The sequence below is a fragment of the Heterodontus francisci genome, chromosome 18 (assembly GCF_036365525.1).
Source record: "Heterodontus francisci isolate sHetFra1 chromosome 18, sHetFra1.hap1, whole genome shotgun sequence".
NCBI classification, from domain to species: domain Eukaryota; kingdom Metazoa; phylum Chordata; class Chondrichthyes; order Heterodontiformes; family Heterodontidae; genus Heterodontus; species Heterodontus francisci.
Window position 1 is genome coordinate 68826588 of NC_090388.1, and position 19004 is coordinate 68845591.

The window sequence follows — 19004 nt, forward strand, 5'->3', positions numbered from 1 at the left end:
CTTTGGCCCACCGAGTCTGTGCCGACCAACAACCACCCATTTATACTAACCCTACAGTAATCCCATATTCCCTACCCCGACCACCTACCTACACTAGGGGCAATTTACAACGGCCAATTTACCCATCACCTGCAAGTCTTTGGCTGTGGGAGGAAACCGGAGCACCCGGCGAAAACCCACACGGTCACAGGGAGAACTTGCAAACTCTGCACAGGCAGTACCCAGAACAGAATCCGGGTCCCTGGAGCTCTGAGGCTGCGGTGCTAACTACTGCACCACTGTGCCATTGGATGTCAATCATCTGAGCTCCAGGACATCACTGCAGGAGTTCCTCAAGGTAGTGTGGTAGGCCCAACCATCTTCAGCAGCTTCATCAATGACCTTCCTTCAATCAGGTGGTCAGAAGTGGGGATGTTCGCTGATGATTGCACAATGTTCAGCACCATTCGTGTCAAGTAACATTCGCGCCACATAAGTACCAAACAATGGCCATCTCCAACAAGAGAACCTAACCATCTCCCCTTGACATTCAATGGCATTACCATCACTTAATCCCCCACCATCATCCTTGGGGTTATCATTGACCAGAAACTGAACTGGAATAGCCATATACAGTGGCTACAAGAGCAGGACAGAGGCTGGGAATCCTGCGGTGAATAACTCACCTCATAACTCCCCAAAGTCTGTCCACCATGTACAGGGCACAAGTCAGGAGTGTGATGGAATACTGTCCACTTTCCTGGATGGGTGCAGCTCCAACAACACTCAAGAAGCTCGACACCATCCAGGACAAAGCAGCCTGCTTGATTGGCACCTCATCCACAAACATTCACTCCCTTCTCCACCGATGCACAGTGGCAGCAGTGTGTACCATCTACAAAATGCACTGCAGCAACGCACCAAAGCTCCTTAGACAGCACCTTCCAAACCCGCGACCTCTACCAACTAGAAGGACAAGGGCAGCAAATGGATGGGAACACCACCACCTGCAAGTTCCCCTCCAAGTCACACACCATCATGACTTGGAACTTTATCGCCGTTCCTTCACTGGGTCAAAATCCTGGAACTCCCTTGCTAACAGCACTGTGGGTGACCTACCTCACATGGACTGCAGCGGTTCAAGAAGGCAGCTCACCACCACCTTCTCGAGGGCAATTAGGGATGGGCAATAAATGCTGGCCTAGCCAGCGACGGCCACATCCCATGAATGAATAAAAAAAATTAAATTCTCCCTTTCTAGTTACACACACTTATGAAAAGAAATCCTGGGACACACAAGGCTCTGGAGACTATGTACACCAGTAAGAGTCAATTAAAGCACACTGCTTCACAGCTGGGAGTGCAAAGTCATACTGACATAGAATAAGCGCAATGTCTCCAGCCTACTGGAAATACCTAGAGCAGCTTGCCTTCTACATCACTATTTTTGTTGGCTTCCAGAAAGTCTCACATATGAGCAGGTAATTTAGGAACACCGCAAGCACAGCCTGGAAAAATATCAGATGGAAACAGCCACATGTTGCAACCAACAATATACTTCTGCTACTTGAAGATTTTAACAGAACAAATCTCAATCACAGAACAGATCCCATGAGATAGATTAGCACATCCTAAAATGCCATATAACTTACCACAATTCAAATTTGTCCTTTTATATGTGCAGCAGGAAATAAAATGATAAGCCGTTTTAAATCTCAAGAACCTTGCTACCCATTTTGACTCAATCATGAATGAGAATAATAATTTAGATCTGTAAAAACTAGAGACATTAAAACGAGCAAAAATTTAAAAATATATAACAATGAAAGATGTTCATCACTAACATACTTGAAACATAAAATATGCCCTAGAAGAGTCAGTTACTAGGGGACATAGGTTTAAGGTGCGAGGGGCAAAGTTTAGAGGGGATGTGCAAGGCAAGTTATTTTTACACAGAGGGTGGGGAGTGCCTGGAACTTGCTGCCAGGGGAGGTGGTGGAAGCAGATACGATAGGGACATTTATGAGACATCTTGACAAATACATGAATCGGAAGGGAATAGAGGGATATGGGCCCCAGAAGTGCAGGTGGTGTTAGTTTAGGCAGGCATCAGGATTGGCGCAGGCTTGGAGGGCCGAATGGCCTGTTCCTGTGCTGTACTGTTATTTGTTCTTTGTACTTGAAAGGATAAAAGAGGTGGGATTGATTGCAAAGCTCTAAAGAACCAGCACAGACACAATGGATCAAAAAACTTCATTTTGTGTGGTAGCTATGATTCTCTAAAAGCTATTAAAAGCTGAGTAAAAAGTACCAAGGATTGTAACTAATACCCATTCCAATACACTCTCTGCAAATTAGAAGAATGTTATTGAAGTTTTGTCCTTGCATCACGGGCTGTTCCATAAGGAAACCATGAAATGGACAATTAGAATCAGCCTAGGTATCAACTTTGAAATGTCTATACTAACTGGATACTGCTGTGCATCAAACCCATTTTAAAAAATCTTTTTCTGCTGTTAAATAGATCAGCAGTGGTGAGGGTCCACAACAATAAGGATTTAGAAGTAAACTTTTAATCTCTGAATTTTGTTCACTAAGTATCACAGTGCACCACGTATACTACACTGTGTAGAATGTATATTGTAGGTCCAAGCATTGTAATAATTCCATTGCAATAAATGTTTGATATCATGACAGCTGCTAGTTTAGAAGGGCTCATCTTAACATGCTGTTTAAAGTCACATTGCTTTTTAAAATTGATATTTTCTTAATTTGAACCCCTTTGAATGGAGTGGAACATACAGCAAGTTCACAACAGTGCTAATTAATGACTGATTGCCATTAATAGGTGCAATTACAGAGAGAGAGAGAGAGAGAGAGAGAGAGAGAGAGAGAGAGAGAGAGAGAGAGAGAGAGAGAGAGAGAGAGAGAGAGAGAGAGAGAGAGAGAGTCTCTCCAATTGGGCATTGAATTTCATGTCAAAAGGTTCACCCCTTCTAGACCCAATCACAATATTTCAGTCCTTCCTCATTAAGCACCGACATCTATACTGTAGGTTTCTGGAATATAGGTTGCAATGGCAAAAGCCTAAAATCATTGAAGGAATACTCTATTTCACCAACAATTAAATCTTGCAAATGCAGTGAACTTTTACATCCTTGCTTGGTCACAAGATGAAGCTTATAGATACAACATTCCCTGGTCCTGATTTAAAAGTAGGGTTCAGATTGTTGGCACATTACATTTTGGTTCATCCAATGTATGTAAGCATAAGGAATATATGAGTCTAGCAAAAAAACACACAATCACCTACAAGTGGGCATCTATAGCCAAACAGGGCTCCAAATATATACCCAGTTGACTGACAGAGTAAATTGGTTGTTTCTATGTGAAAGCCTAGTATGGCATAATCAGCTGAAGTTAGTACTGAGATCTGGCACTATAAGCAAGTGCTTGAAGCCCTACATGACAAGCAAAAGCATGGTAAATATTTGTTAACAATTTGACTTATTAAACCCTCCCCCTCCAGACTGATTTTATCCCAGATAGTTTATGGTTGATAAGGACTAAAAACACTTTAATCTGTCAAAAGATACTACTTGATCAATTATGATTGAATTATAATGTGTACAGTTATCCACTTGGCAGTTTCATCGAAATATTCGAGTTACTCACAATAATCGGCCCACGGTTTCCATCACGATAGATGTGGAGATACCCAACATACAGAACAAGGGCAGCGATACAGTAGAGAAACGCTAGCACTGCGATTGCAACAAAAAACTCAGCAGAGGATGAAAAGTCTCCCATTAGGTAAATATTTTCCGTATGATTGCACGTATCCTTGGGGACAATCAGAACAGAGTTCAACCTAGAAAATATCATACAAATTCCACAATTACTTTTACATAAAAATTATATTTTCAATTCACTTGTTCTCTTACAAAGTTTTTCTTAAAAATGCTCAACTGTTCCCTCAAAGTTCTAGCACAATAAATGTGGAAGCTGTCATTTAAATGCTAACACCATAACTGCTCTACAACACTCAATAACATGCTGTGACTATAGGGAAAAATACTACCTCATTCATTCCCTGTCTACATCATGTATTTGTTTAATTGTTCTAATTATTTGCCCATCCAGCAAATAGTGGAAAGGTCTTGCCCTGGCACAGGTTTAGTGAATTTTTTTAAATGCAAAAAAAAATTTCAAGATTGCAAAATGCAACAGAGTCAAACTTGCTCACAAAAATCACTGGAAGCTTCCATTAGTTTAGTTTAGAGATACAGCACTGAAACAGGCCCTTCGGCCCACCGAGTCTGTGCCGACCATCAACCACCCATTTATACTAATCCTACACTAATCCCATATTCCTACCACATCCCCACCTGTCCCTATATTTCCCTACCACCTACCTATACTAGGGGCAATTTATAATGGCCAATTTACCTATCAACCTGCAAGTCTTTGGCATGTGGGAGGAAACCGGAGCACCCGGAGGAAACCCACGCAGACACAGGGAGAACTTGCAAACTCCACACAGGCAGTACCCAGAATTGAACCCGGGTCGCTGGAGCTGTGAGGCTGCAGTGCTAACCACTGCGCCACTCATTGAATTGAAGCATCCGGCCGTAGAATGATGCTGACATAGAAAGTTGACAAATTGAACCCGCCCAATAAACAGCATAGCTACGAAGCTAATTTAACTTAGAGGCATGCAATATCACATGTCCTGCACAAGTTACAACATTATGAAGTGACTAGAATTGGACTTGACACTCTCAATACTATTTCAAAAGAATAAAACCCAAAGCACACTAACCTGAATGGATATTGAAAGACCGCAGCAAGTTCTCGAGTCTCATTCTTGCATTGCACACGCAAAGCTGTTTTGCCACTGAATCCGCCACAGGTTGCGAATCCAAAAATTGCAAATATCTGGGTTTATGTTAAAACAAAAATTAAGCGATGAAAACAAGCTTTAATTTTTTGGCAACTTTTTAAAAATAAAAAAATGGTTCATTGTTAGCTGTTCAAATTGTAATCCTCTTCATAACTTTTAAACTGCCAAATATGGGATCACTGAGTTTGCCGGTGAACATATTGAACGGTGTGGTACTGAGATATAAGGCAGCGGTGAGCACTTTCAAAAGATCGCACAAAAGAGAATCTTATCTGACAAAGAGCAGCAGATGCTCAGCTCTTTATCACAGCTCAGGTCCTGGTAGAGGAAAATCAAAATTGGATCTCCACTGCCATTTACTCTACATTTAGGAGTGTCACTGATAGCTGAGAACAACCCATCTACAGCCCACCAAAACAGTAAAAGTACTGTTAAGTGTGCGAGTGGGGACATATTCTTAGTTCAGCAAATTTGAATAGCCATGGCAAGATTTCCATGTTTTCAAATGATATAAATGGATAATTGGCAAATATTTCAACCACCCCAGCATCAAACAAAATCCAACCCCTCCTGAAATAACGAAGCCCTGCTAATAGAATTAGTGAGCTCAGCGACAGACACTAACTACAATGAAAATAAGCTTGTTTTATACAAGCTAGAGCCAGAGATTCAAACTATTGCAGCTTTTAGACCTGCTTTGCCTAGAGACCATTGCTACTCTGTGTACACTAACGCATCAACTCTGAAATCTGAGCAGTCAGAACGGAGCTAACTTGTATTGCAAGTGGTGAATGCTGTGCACAAATGTACATTTTTTTTTGAGCCCAAGAGTGGTACTGAGCACGAAAATCAGGAAAAAAAAGGCAGTGTCCTGATGTTCAAATATTTCTCAAGGGCCCAGCCCTCCAAAATTCAGCTTAGCTCTTACATTTCCAAAAACACAGTTCACTGGGCTACAAAGTCCTTGACAGCGACTTCAGCTCGGCACTAATTAAAGCACTTGTGTGCCCAACATGATTTTACCCCATTTGTCCAAACTCCTCTCCTATTCCAAGAAATTCCTTTATACTGGGACAGGATAGCAGCTCACACCTTGAATATATTTATTTTTATTTAAGAACATTTAAGAAATTCTTCTACAGAAGCCACTGTCCAACTCACCTAAAGAATCCATTTAGATAGCTCTCACCATTTCAAAGTTTAAGTATGAATCCTGAAACTCTACAAACCGCCAGCAAATCAGTTCTTTAATTCTGAAGCAATGATCTTCACATTGTCGCCAGGTTTTACTCAGCACTTTGACTACGCTGCCTCCTGTCGCTTCCCACTCTGCCCAAAATGTCAGCCATACTCCAGTCTCATTAAACTCGGGTCCTGTTTCCTTGAAAACTCTACTCCTGAGGCGGGGACAAATAGGCATTTTTTCAACTGCAAGCAAGGCACAGGTGATTGGTGGAGCCGCACATTGATGAGGTCCGCCATATTGTCCACCATGTTGAAAAGCCAAAAGATTCTCATTTTATCTCGAGGGCAAAAGCAAATAGTAAGTCTCTGGAATACACTGTCAGCTGGCGTGATGGGTGTTCACTCTCTCTATGCTTTCAAGACAGAGCTGGACTGCTTCCGAACTGGAGCAGAGATTGCATCATATAAAAGGTAAATGTCTTTATAGATAATAATTAGTCGATGGACTGGTTTTGATCATCTGAGGGGGTCGTAGAAGGAATTTTCCCAAGCAATTTTGCCCTTATTGCCCTTTTTAAAAAAAAGTTATATGGTGTTGAGAGGTGGAGTTTAATCACGATGCTCGAGCCACTGTGAGCATGGCCCCGACTGTGATGGACGAGCAGGTCTCTTCCTGTCCAATAATTTCGTATGAGCCAGAAAGACACCAAATTCAATCTCTGACCCATACTAAGTTATCTCATCTGAAGGAAAAGCAGGTTTCTACATTGCATAGCCCAACGACTGCAAATTCTTTCCTCCCGATTTCTGAATGCTTTCATATTAGGATACTGGTTTACAAACGCAACAGGAAAGAGAAAGTGCTCACTAGGAATTGCTTCACAATCGCATGTTGTTCGGACATCACTAGGAGGATACAGTTTGCACTAAAGTTTTCCGAACATTTGCAACAGGAAGCAAGGATTATGGCAATTCATGGTAGATAAATAGATTGTAAACATCTAAACCACTTCTTGAACACGTGTAAATATTGTACTGATCTACAGTGGTATTCTACAGAAAACACTTTCAAAGTATGCCCCTTCGGAGACTTTGGTCATGTTTTGTTCCATCCTTTGGAAGCCTACCAGTTTAGGTCAATGTAAAGCAGTAACATAAGAATTAGAAACGGGAGTAGGCCACTCAGTCCCTCGAGCCTGCTCTGCCATTCAACAAGATCATGGCTGATCTGACTGTAACCTCAACTTCATATTCCTGACTATCCCCAATAACCTTTCACCTCTTTGCTCATCAAGAATCAATCTATCTATCGCGATCTTTAAAAAAGGCTGCATTTGCTGACAATGCAACCACCAGGTGGCGCATTACTTGCACAGTCGCAAATACAGGCTCTTCAACTGGAACGTCAGTGTCTACAATGGTCAGGCAGCTGCCAGGATTAAAGATGGAGCTGCTCAACTTATCACAAGAAATGCTTATGACTAGATCATTCTAACAAACTAACCTTACATTAAGTTGGATAGAAGCCCAGTAATATGCTATGTAGTTATAGGATACTAACTAATCCTCAAATCCATTTAATATTCCAGTAATCCTATTAAATACAAAAGGAATTTTATGATTGAATTTCCATTGGAAGAGTGTGAACTGGCACCCCGATTGATGAAAAAAAAAAGAGTATAAAACGTGCTGCTAATTCATTACTGTGATTCGTTTATAGGACTGATTTCACCCGAACGCAGCTAACAACTCCCACCCCACTAGACATTCGCTCCCTTGGCAACTCGCTTCCCCCCCCTCATCTGCTCGCTGCACCTCCCCTCATTTCTCTGGCCGATTGTTCCGTGCTCGCGCCACGCCGCTCTCTGGCCGCTGCCTCCCCGCTTCCCTGTTAGCTCTAGGCCGCGCCGCTTCCCTCCTCTCGGCTGCTCGCTCCCATGTTTGATCGTTCTCCGCGCGCTGTGCTAAGAAGCAAAGCGGGCCGTGAAGTGAGGAACAAATCGGCCAGGAGAGTGGGGGGGAGGAAGGAGCAGCAAGGCCTGGAGCGAGTTGCCGAGGGGAGGGGGGCGAAGAAAAGAGAGCTCCAACCTCAGTCTCCCATCCAGCTGCTTCCTCCAGCCGAGTGGGGGGGCTGGATACCCGAAGACGCTTTATTGCGCATGCGAAGATGGACCAGGCGCAGATACACGATGACGTTGGCGCTGCGCGATTACGTCATCCCACGCATGAGCCATTTAGGCCTGGCAAGCTGTAGCTGCGCATGTGCGCAGCTTGGCGCACGCTGATGTCAGCAGACCGCCGCATTGTCCTGCATTGTCAGAAGTCACTTTGTAAAAAAAAAAAATTCAACACTCTGCTTCCACTGCCTTTTGAGGAAGAGTGTTCCAAAGACTCATGACCCTCTGAAAAAAATTTCTCCTCATCTATCTTAAATGGATGACCCCTTAATTTTAAGCATTGACCCTCGTTCTAGATTTTCCCACAAGAGAAAATGTCCTTTCCACATACACCCTGTCAAGACCCCTCAAGATCTTATATGTTTCAATCAAGTCACCTCTTACTCTTCTAAACTCCAGCAGGTATACGCCTAGCCTGTCTAACCTTTCCTCATAAAACAACCGGCGCATTCCTGGTATTAGTCTAGTAAACCTTTCCTGAACTGCTTCCAATGCATTTACATCCTTCCTTGAATAAAAGGAGACCAATACTGTACTGTAACCAGCATTATTTTCCCAGCCTAGGCACCTCCCTATTATCATCCAGATCAAATGGTCCTTATTCAGATGCCTGCAATGATGCGGCATTCCAGTGAGGTAGGATAAAATACCTGTCCTCCCCAACTGTTTCTTCCACCACCACAACCCCTGACATTTTGCTCCTCCTTTAAGCTATTCTCACTTTCAAATGGTGACTATTACAAAACATATTCCAGGAGACAGAACACTGCATTGTACAACGCAAGGTGGTTTCACAACAGTATAATTCAGGCAGAACTATTACCGCCCACAACAGGCAGGTGGACGGATGCATACCATCAAACGCGCACCCACCCACACGCACGCACATACACACACGCACACGCACCCCCCCCCCCCCCCCACCAACACAAAATTGAGAAGCTATTGCAGGCAAAGTAGTGAAATCCCGGTGCCATTTTACTCACAAAAACAACTTTCGCAACTTGCCGTAAGCCCACATGAATGCTCTGACCAACACTGCTAACAATCTCTAAAACACCACACGTTGTTACTTTCTTCCTTCATTTTGTATTGTTTCGGAATACAGTCCCCACCGCTTAAGTTAGTGTTAACATGATTTGCCCTCTATACATGGCAGAGTGTAAAACCAAAAAGTAACCAAAATATTATTTAAAAATACAATCTTTCTTAGCACTTGCCTCTCTTACTTGGTTGCAGTTACATCCAGAATCTCATCGCTATGGTAGTTGCACTTTTGGAAGGTATGAACAGCTGATTGAAATAGTTTGAAATGCTCCAAACTCTGTTCCCCAGCTAGCAACTCCATTCCACTCCCTGGCAACAGTCTGAGATTAAACCAGTCTATTGCCAAACTTGGTATCACATTTGACCCCGAGATGAGCTTCCATCCACATATCCATTCCATCACTAAGACCACCCATTTCCACCTCTGGAACATCGCCCGAATTCGCCTATCTCAGCTCATCTGCTGCTGAAACCCTCATTCATGCCTTCGTTACCTCTAGACTTGACCACTGTAGATCTCAGGATACAAATCAACCTTTGAAACTTCCAAATATCATTCCAAAAATCTGGGGTCAGCTTATATGCCGAGCATAAAATGGAATCTACTGAAAACCATCTTCATACTTCATTCATTTTGCTGGAAGACCCATTTCTCTTCGTTGTTCGCCACATGGTGTCTGCTCTGTGTGGGTGCATTTTAAACTCCCACACATCTTCGTAACACAGCCATATAGCCTACTTGATCCCTTGCAGCCAGTTATAAGTTAAGCATGCATTTGTGGGGCAAAAAATTGAGGCTGACGACTAATGGGAGTATAGCATATTGTGGTTGAAAAGGGTCAGGGGAGGAGAAAAGAGGGTCAACTTATACACCAAGTACATGCAAAAATATGATTTTTGGGACCAGAAAAATGGGGTTGTCTTCGACACCGGGGTCAACTTATACGCTGCAATCTACAGTATTCCAAAGCACTCCTCGATGGTCTCCCACATTCTACTCTGCACAAACACGAGGCCATCCAAAACTCTGCTGCCCATGTCTTAACTGGTACCAAGTCCTGTTTCCATATCACCCGTGCTCGCTGACCTACTGGCTCCTGGTCAAGCAACATAGATTGAAAACATTCTTATCCTTGTTTTCAAATCCCTCTGTGGCCTCACCCCTCCCCATCTTGAATCATCTCCATCCCCACAATCCTCCAAGACATCTGCACTCTTCTAATTCTGGCCTCTCGTTCATCCCTGATTTTAATCACTCCACCATTGGTGGCCGCACCTTCTGTTGCCTAGGCTCCAAGCTCTGGAATACCCTTCCTACCTCGCTTTCTTCTTTTAAGACACTCTTTAAAACCTACCTTTTTGACCAAGCTTTTGGTCACCTGACCAATATCTCACTTTGTGACTTGGTGTCACACTTTGCTTCATAACGCTCCTATGAAGAGCCTTGGGGCATTTTATTACGTTAAAGCCGCTAAAAAGCATTGTTGTTTTTGGTGAAGATCCAACTTTGCCTGAGATAGGCAGAGCCTTTTAAGTGGATAAATACTTACTGAACTGCTAGAAACAGTGGGTGTGCTCAAATAAACAACTTTGTATTTGACTCCTATGGTGATGGCAAATGGTCCATGCCATCTGCTGATGAGAAGCGTAGACAGCCCAAGTACTGGGCAGAAACTATGTTTAGAGCACACAACAAGGTGCAATATACTCAGAGTCCGGACAACAGTAAACTGCAAGCGTGCAATTTGAGAACTTTACAACCATTACTCAGGTCCTTTCTTCCCTCCCCAGCCATCTTGTCGACTGCAAGGAATTTATTTAAGTTATTAATTTTATTGAGGATAGCGCTTATGGAGTTTTACCAAATAGCACAAATATTTAAAGCTTGAGATACAAGTAAAAAGATTTTGTGTGCAGTATTAGCACAAAAGATTAGAATATTGCAGAGACAATTTTTCTCTGAAGTTGCGCTGTCCAACAGAGCTTGTGGTTTTTAAATCTAAGGCAGGAGTAAACCCATCCACAGCCCAGTGAAGTGACACTTCACAAAATAAAATTGCTATGTTAATACAGTTGCCTCCTGATAGTCACTTAGTGCACAAAAAAATTGAATTACTCAATAGTTTGAATTAAGCAACACAAATAACACAGCAAACTGGGAATTCATTGGCAACAATCTGAATGGAGCAGGCTGTAATCATAACTCATTGCTGATAGCGACATCAAATTACTGGCTGCATAACAATTCTTGGAATCATATCCAAATTAACCAGTTAGCAAAGCTGAAAATGACCAATATCCTATCAGTAGTTTCATGTGTTCTTTCACTCATGGAAAAGATCTCCAAACATAGCAACCTCTTGTGTTCTAAAAGACTCATTATTCAGTGAAGAACACAAACAGGCACCAACCTGCACCCAGCCATGTGCTCTTTGTGTGCTCTTTTCCATTTACCACCACTGTTTCAAACAAGAAGTCATGATGAAATTCAAAGAATTGAATTCTCCCCAGGCCAGTGCAAAGAGTTAAGAAGCAACGATCATTTATTAATGGTTGGAACTTTCACTTGTTGGTGGAACTAACACCTATCAGCTGCACTATATCAACGTCAGATTGAGCTCTCCTCCTGGTACAGAAACCACAGAGCAAACTGCCTTTTCAAAGCCACAAATGAATCTGCAGTTCACTCATCCAATTGATGCAGGAAGCGCAGAGATGAGTGGTTGTAAAGATTACACAAACATAGCATGCCATCTGTTCGGACATCTCAGACACCATACTGGAACATACAGCATATATTTTTTATCTATCAGAGCATTACACAAACATTATTTTAACATCCCTCAGCCACCCTCCCTAATCTAAACTTTAAAAAAAAAATTGTTTCTTTTTAATTTCCCCCTCTAAGTAAAAACTTAGCAAATAAACCAGCCCTTTAAAAGAGCAAAGTAGACACTCACAATGTCGTCTGTATAAAACATAATGGCTTGCGATCTACAGGACTGAATGAAAAGGACTTCACCTTTGCTGCATGAGGCTAGGAAAGAGGGCAAGAATAGCTGGGTGCAGGGTTTTGAAATAGGTTTTAGAAGCAACCAATATTGAAGGCTAGAAGAAAACAAACTGACATTTTATCAAAACGAGCAGGTGGAGAAATTGTCAGTGGTTTAAAGGTGCTGGCCACTGGGCTATTATTTTTAAAGCACATACAGCAAAGGCTTGAGTGTTCATTGCAACTTGATTCCTAACCAATCAAAAAGTATCCGTATTAAAATAAACTGTATATACTAAAATTAATTGAACCCAAGAAAGAGAATCTAAGCCGCATAACCAAAAGTTCAATTTCAATTCCTGTCTTGAATACGGAGGCCACTCTTCACAATGCTTCAGCATACTGCATTGCTGAATGATAGGACTCTGGTCTGCAGTCTTGACTCCTCATATGGCCAGTCCCTAACTTCAATCCAGCTACTGTGGCAACCAGATTGAGGAAAACTAAATTGGTCCTGTAGCTTTCATTGAGCTTTTTCTTTCGTCTGGGTGGAGGTATGGAAACGATGAGGAAACCACACTGAATCCCAGTTGTCAAAATTCCATGCACAAGGCGGCTGAGTGGTGGCTCGGACACAGCGCTGAAGTGAAGGAAAGGTGCATCCAGTGACCCCCCCCACCAAGAACTACTATGTGTGTACCACCAGGAAAGTTAACCAACTGAATAATTTAGAACATTTTATACATTAAGGAAAAGAAAAAACTTGCATTTACATAGCACCCTTCATAACCTCAGGATGACCCAAAGCACTCTCCAGCCAATGAAGTACTTCTAAAGTGTAGTCACTGTTTTAATGGAGGAAGCATGAAAGCTTATTTGCACACAGAAAGCTCCCAAAAACAGCAATGTGATGGAGGGGATATATAAATGCATGTTGTTGTAATACCTGCCCTAGAGATATATACAGGCCTGACTGAATAGACTAGTGTTCCTAACTCAAAAAGGATAACAAAGATATTAAATTCAGAATAGCAACACGAGATACTGTTTAAAATTTAAGACCTCAAAAATACACAAGCTAAACGCTAACAGCAACGTTGGGGTCCTATGTTTAACTTAGTCCTAGAGTCGGCCACTGACAACATATTTATATACCACACTTAACATAATAAAACATCCCAAGGCGCTTCACAGGAGGATTATAAAGCAAAGTTAGACATCGAGCCACATTGGCAATTTTAGGGCAAATGGCCAAACAGCTTAGACACAGAGGTAGGTTGGAAGGAGCATCATAAAGGAAGAAAGAGAAGTAGAGCGTTGAAGAGGTTTAGGGAGGGAATTCCACAACTTAAGGCCTAGGCAGCTAAAGGCATCGCCACCAATGGCACAGTCTTAATTTCAAGTTATTTCAGTTCAAAACTGTTAAAATAAACAAACAGTAACACTTGGGAAACAACTGCCCTCAAAAGCGAGAGGTAGTTAAAACTCTAATGGATTAGATTTGGGCAGCAATGCAGCACAGCCAAAGGCGAATTCTTGACCCAATATTTTCCACCCTTCAGCCTTCAGGAAGCAGGAACAAAGCTTCCAATCCCTTCTACCCAACAGGAAGAATTGTGCAGTTCAAATTTCCAGGACAGCAAGTGAGAGATGCATCGAAGGTGTATGTCAGGAGATTAATATTTGTCTGAGCATTCCAGTGAAGAGAAACAAGGAGGAATATGAACTTCAAAAAAATGCATAATGTTCAAAATTATGAAGGGTTTTAATAGAATAAGTGTTTCCACTAGCAGGAGGGTCAGTAACCACAGGACACAGATTTTAAGATGATTGGCAACAAAGCCAGCAGGGAGAAGAGTTGAAATGTTTTTTTATTTATAAGCTGTAATGTTCTGGAATTCACTGCCTGAAAGGGCAGTGGAAGCAGGTCCAAGAGTAACTTTCAAAAGGGAATTGGATATATACTCAAAAAGGAAAAAAATCAGGGTTATGAAGAGAGAACAGGGGAGAGAGATTGACTGGTAACTTTTTCCAGAGAGCTGCCACACCCAATGGCCTCCATCTGTGCTGTATCATTTCATGAAATCCAAACTCAAGAATTTCAAACTACACCATATTTGCTTTGGTCACAAAGTAATTTTTTTTTAAATACTGAAACCATTACCAAATAGCTCAGATAGCAAATTTTTGTACATACACTTGTAATTTAAACTCAAATTATTTACACAAAGGGAAATTAGTTTGATTAAGGAATAGTTTGATTAAGCTTGAGATGGCTTGGCCATGTGAGCCGCATGGAAGATGGCAGGATCCCCAAAGACACATTGTACAGCGAGCTCGCCACTGGTATCAGACCCACCGGCCGTCCATGTCTCCGTTATAAAGACGTCTGCAAACGCGACATGAAATCGTGTGACATTGATCACAAGTCGTGGGAGTCAGTTGCCAGCATTCGCCAGAGCTGGCGGGCAGCCATAAAGACAGGGCTAAATTGTGGCGAGTCGAAGAGACTTAGTAGTTGGCAGGAAAAAAGACAGAGGCGCAAGGGGAGAGCCAACTGTGCAACAGCCCCAACAAACAAATTTCTCTGCAGCACCTGTGGAAGAGCCTGTCACTCCAGAATTGGCCTTTATAGCCACTCCAGGCGCTGCTTCACAAACCACTGACCACCTCCAGGCGCGTATCCATTGTCTCTCGAGATAAGGAGGCCCAAAAGAGAAGGAATAGTAGATGGAAGCCCTTTCTGACTGCCCATGAGTGCGCTCCCAATATTTGTCTATAAAAGGAACATTAACACATCCTAATGGAGTTGCTTGTCCAGAGCAACCAAGGCTATAAACTGAAAAAAAATTACAGTGACACCAGAAATATACACATTTTTTTTTAAATGGTGGCACTTTTAACTCGTTTGACTTAAGCAGTTGTAGGTTTAGTGGAATGTGGTTTTAAAAAAACAAGTCTGAAAAGTAAGTTACCAAACCCACAACCAGAAGATTTCAAAATCACAAGTTGTGTAAAGTACCACAGAGCTACCAGTTCAGTTTTCACTCAAAACATTAACACAAACAGTACAAGCATCTTGCATGCTCAAATTTACAATCATACTCACCAAGACAGCCACTAAGTTACAAAATGCACTTTACTTCATGTGTCTCAACACCCACAACACTGTGCACTATGCATCTGGTGATTTATGGCAAATAACCCAGTTTGTGCTGCAACTACCACAACTCTCACCTGCAGCTGGATAATGCCATTTAAATTATTAAAACCATCTACCTTATTTATTTATTTAGAGATACAGCACTTACTCCGATTGGATTTACAATTCCACCATCAGGGTCAGAACAAATCTATCCTAAGTAAATGAAGGGTCACTGACCCGAAATGTTAACTCTGCTTCTCTTTCCACAGATGCTGCCAGACCTGCTGAGTGGTTCCAGCATTTCTGGTTTTTATTTCAGATTTCCAGCATCCGCAGTATTTTGCTTCTATCCTAAGTAAATGTGAGCGTGAACTACAGCATGAAACCTAAACCAAGGGTATGTCAAGCCTAAGCCTACCTGTGATGCATTTCCCCCCTCAACTCTCCCTTGGGTAAAACAGCACTGAGGCTCAAATCACACACGAACATCCCCATGGGTGATGGTTGTTACCATGGAAGCCGACAAGAATGAACACCTTCAGGAGGAACAGCTAGGGTAAAAAAAACCTGTCCTAACATGTACTTACCCCACCCCGTTTAATAAATCAGTCACTAATCGAACATTTCTCTAAATAGTAATCATAAATTTCACTAATAGTCATACATTAAGTTCACCACACATTAACAGCACTAATCAGACATTAATTTAACAATCAAACTCTGATATCACCAGTGAGCATTAATTTACTTTCACTGATAAATTAGCTTTTGTTCTGCATATTTTTGACTCAACGACCTGGCAGAAAAATCTGCTCGGAATTCCCCTCCAGTGAAGAGTCTGCTCCAGGAGCTGGCGCCAAGCCCCGGGGTTGATCACAAGGCAGAGCCGAGCAGGAGGAATCCTGCCCTGGGAAGGGCCCCGGGCCCGCCGCCCCAGTCCCAGGGCCAGGGCCGGGGCCGAGCTCGAGTTTGAAGCGACTCCACCCCCTTTCCTGAGCTGACAGCGCCCGGCCCGGCCATCTTTACAATCAATTAATTAATGAAAGACGTGAAGCTGCAACTCACCCACTCCAAGAGCTTGATGAAACCGATCGGCTCCTTCAGGGGCCCGAAGTCGAGCTGCAGCCCGGCCATTTCTGCAAAGGGAAGAGAGTTGCAGTAAATCTGGGCGAACAGTCAGCAACTGCAATGCTGCTCCTGCCACCCCACTCCTACCTGTCCACCGCCTCCACTTCCGGTGAGCAACTGGCCACAAAGTTCCTCCTTGAGCAGCAGCTGAAATGGAGCAATGAGATGTCAGACTCCTCCTCCACTGGCCAAACCAGTCTGTAAGCTCAGCTTCCGGCCCACACAGGGGAAAAACACTCACCCACTGGCAACTGCTGAAATGACATTTGGGATCAAATAAAGAGACTGGCGACAGACTATTGCACTAGTTGAAATAAAGGAATTTGCATTTATTGCTTTTCTTGACCGATATTAATGACTTAGACTTGGGTGTACAATTTCAAAATTTGAAGATGACAGAAAACAGGTGAATTGCGAGGATAAACATAAGTTGGTACAAAGGGCAGAGAAGTGTTAAGTACATTTTGGTAGAAAGAATGAGGTGAGGCAATATAAAACAAAGAGGGCAATTTTAAAGAGGGCACAGGAACAGAGAGACCTAGGAGTATAGATGAAGTTGGCAGGGCAGGTTGAGAAAGTGATTAAATATAGACAGAGAGTACAAAAGCAAGGAAGTTATGATGAACTTTTGTAAAACTGGAGTATTGTGTCCAGTCTGGGCACTGCATTTTTAGGAAGGTTGTGAAGGCTTTTGATAAGGTGCAGAAAAAATTTACAAAAATAGTTCCAAGCATAAGGAACATCAGTTACATGGATAAATTGGAGACGCTGGAGAAGTTGCTCTCCTTAGGCAAGAGAAGGTTGAGAGGAGATCTAAAAGAAATGTTCAAAATCATGAGGGGTCCAGACAGAGTTGATAGAGAGAAACTATTGTGTGATTGCCATTGAGAGTGATGTCCCTTTAAGATCTTAGTATGCTAATAAGCTGAGTACCAGTGGATAGTCATGTGACTCAGAGCCAGAGTCACTCTGCTACTGTAACAGCAAGAGACAAGTCCTGTAAATAGTTAGTTCTGTACTCCATATAATAGTTAGTTGTTTAATAAATCTGTTTGAGATATTCAATCAACTGAACTCCATGCATCTCATTTATGTTGCATCAGACAACATAAACAGCTGCTCATTACAGAAACTGTTCCCATTGACGGAAGTGTGAAGAACTAGGCGACACTGATTTACAGTGACTGGCAAAGAAACAAGCGGCGACATGAGGAAAAACCTTTTTACGCAGTGAGTAGTAGGATCTGGAATGCACTGCCTGAGAGTGTGGTGGAAGCAGATACAATCGGGTCTTTTAAAAGGGAATTGGATAAGCACCTGAACAGGAAAAAAAAATTGCAGGGCCATGGGGAAAGGGTGGGGGAGTGGCACCAGTTGAGTTGTTCTTGCAGCGAACCCGCACAGATATGACAGGCTGATAGGCCTCCTTTTGTGCTGTAACTAATTTAAGATTAATATAGCTCCTTTCAAGACCTCAGGACATAACAAAGGGCTTTACAATCAATGAAGTTTTTTTTGAAGTGCAGTCACTTGTAATGTAGGAAACACAATGGCAATTGCACTAAGTCCAACAAACAACAATGTGATAATGACCCTATCATAAATATTGACCACCACATCAGGGAGACCTCTCCTGCTCTTCTTCAAATAGTACCATGGGAATTTTTACGTACAACTGCAAGTTTAATGTCTCATGAAAAGACAGTAGTACATCGCTCCATCAGCAGTACACTAGAGGGTCAGCCTGGCTTTTGTGCTCAAGTCTCTGGAAAGGGACTTGAATCCATAACCATCTGACTCAGAGGTGTGAGTGCGAGCACTAAACATAGGAACAGGAATAGGCTATTTAGTCCCTCAAGCCTGTTCCACCATTCAGTAAGATCACAGCTGATCTGTGACCTTACTCCATATGTCTTTGCCTTTGCCCCATCTCCCTAAATACCTTTGGTTAACAAAGTCTATCAACCTCAGTTTTAAAATTTACAATTGACCTAGCATCAATTGCCATTTGCAGAAGAGATTTTTAAACTTCTTGTGTGGAAGGGTTTCCTAAATTCACTCCTGAAAGGCCTGGCTCTAATTTTTAGACTATACCTCCTAGTCCTAGATGCCAAACCAGCAGGAATAGTTCCTCTCTATGTACCTTATCTGTTCCCCTTAATATGTTGAAAATTTTGATCAAATCACCCCTTAATCTTCTAAATTCCAGGGAATACAACCCTAGTTTGTGTAATTTCTCCTTGTGATTTAACCCTTGAAGTCCAGGTATCCATTCTGGGAAATCTATGCTGCACTCCCTCCAAGGCCATTATATCCTTCCTAAGGTATGTTGCCCAGCACTACTCAAAGTACTTCAGGTGTAGTCTAACCAGGGCTTTGTATAGCTTAAGCATGACTTCTATGCCCTTGTATTCTAGTCTTCTAGCTATAAAGGCCAGCATTCCATTA

General features: G+C 42.4%; 1 protein-coding gene across 1 annotated transcript in view; it reads right to left on the minus strand.

Moving 5' to 3' along the window:
• Positions 1-16748, minus strand: part of LOC137379702 (synaptophysin-like protein 1) — a 36529-nt gene extending 19781 nt beyond the window's left edge. Inside the window, exons 1-4 of the mRNA XM_068050935.1 lie at positions 16644-16748; positions 16494-16564; positions 4802-4917; positions 3655-3850 (exon numbers count right to left, since the gene is read on the minus strand). Of these exons, the coding sequence (XP_067907036.1) occupies positions 3655-3850; positions 4802-4917; positions 16494-16562 (381 nt within the window). The 5' untranslated portion in view covers positions 16563-16564; positions 16644-16748. The remainder of the gene's footprint in view (positions 1-3654; positions 3851-4801; positions 4918-16493; positions 16565-16643) is intronic.
• Between the last annotated feature and the right edge of the window lie 2256 nt (positions 16749-19004).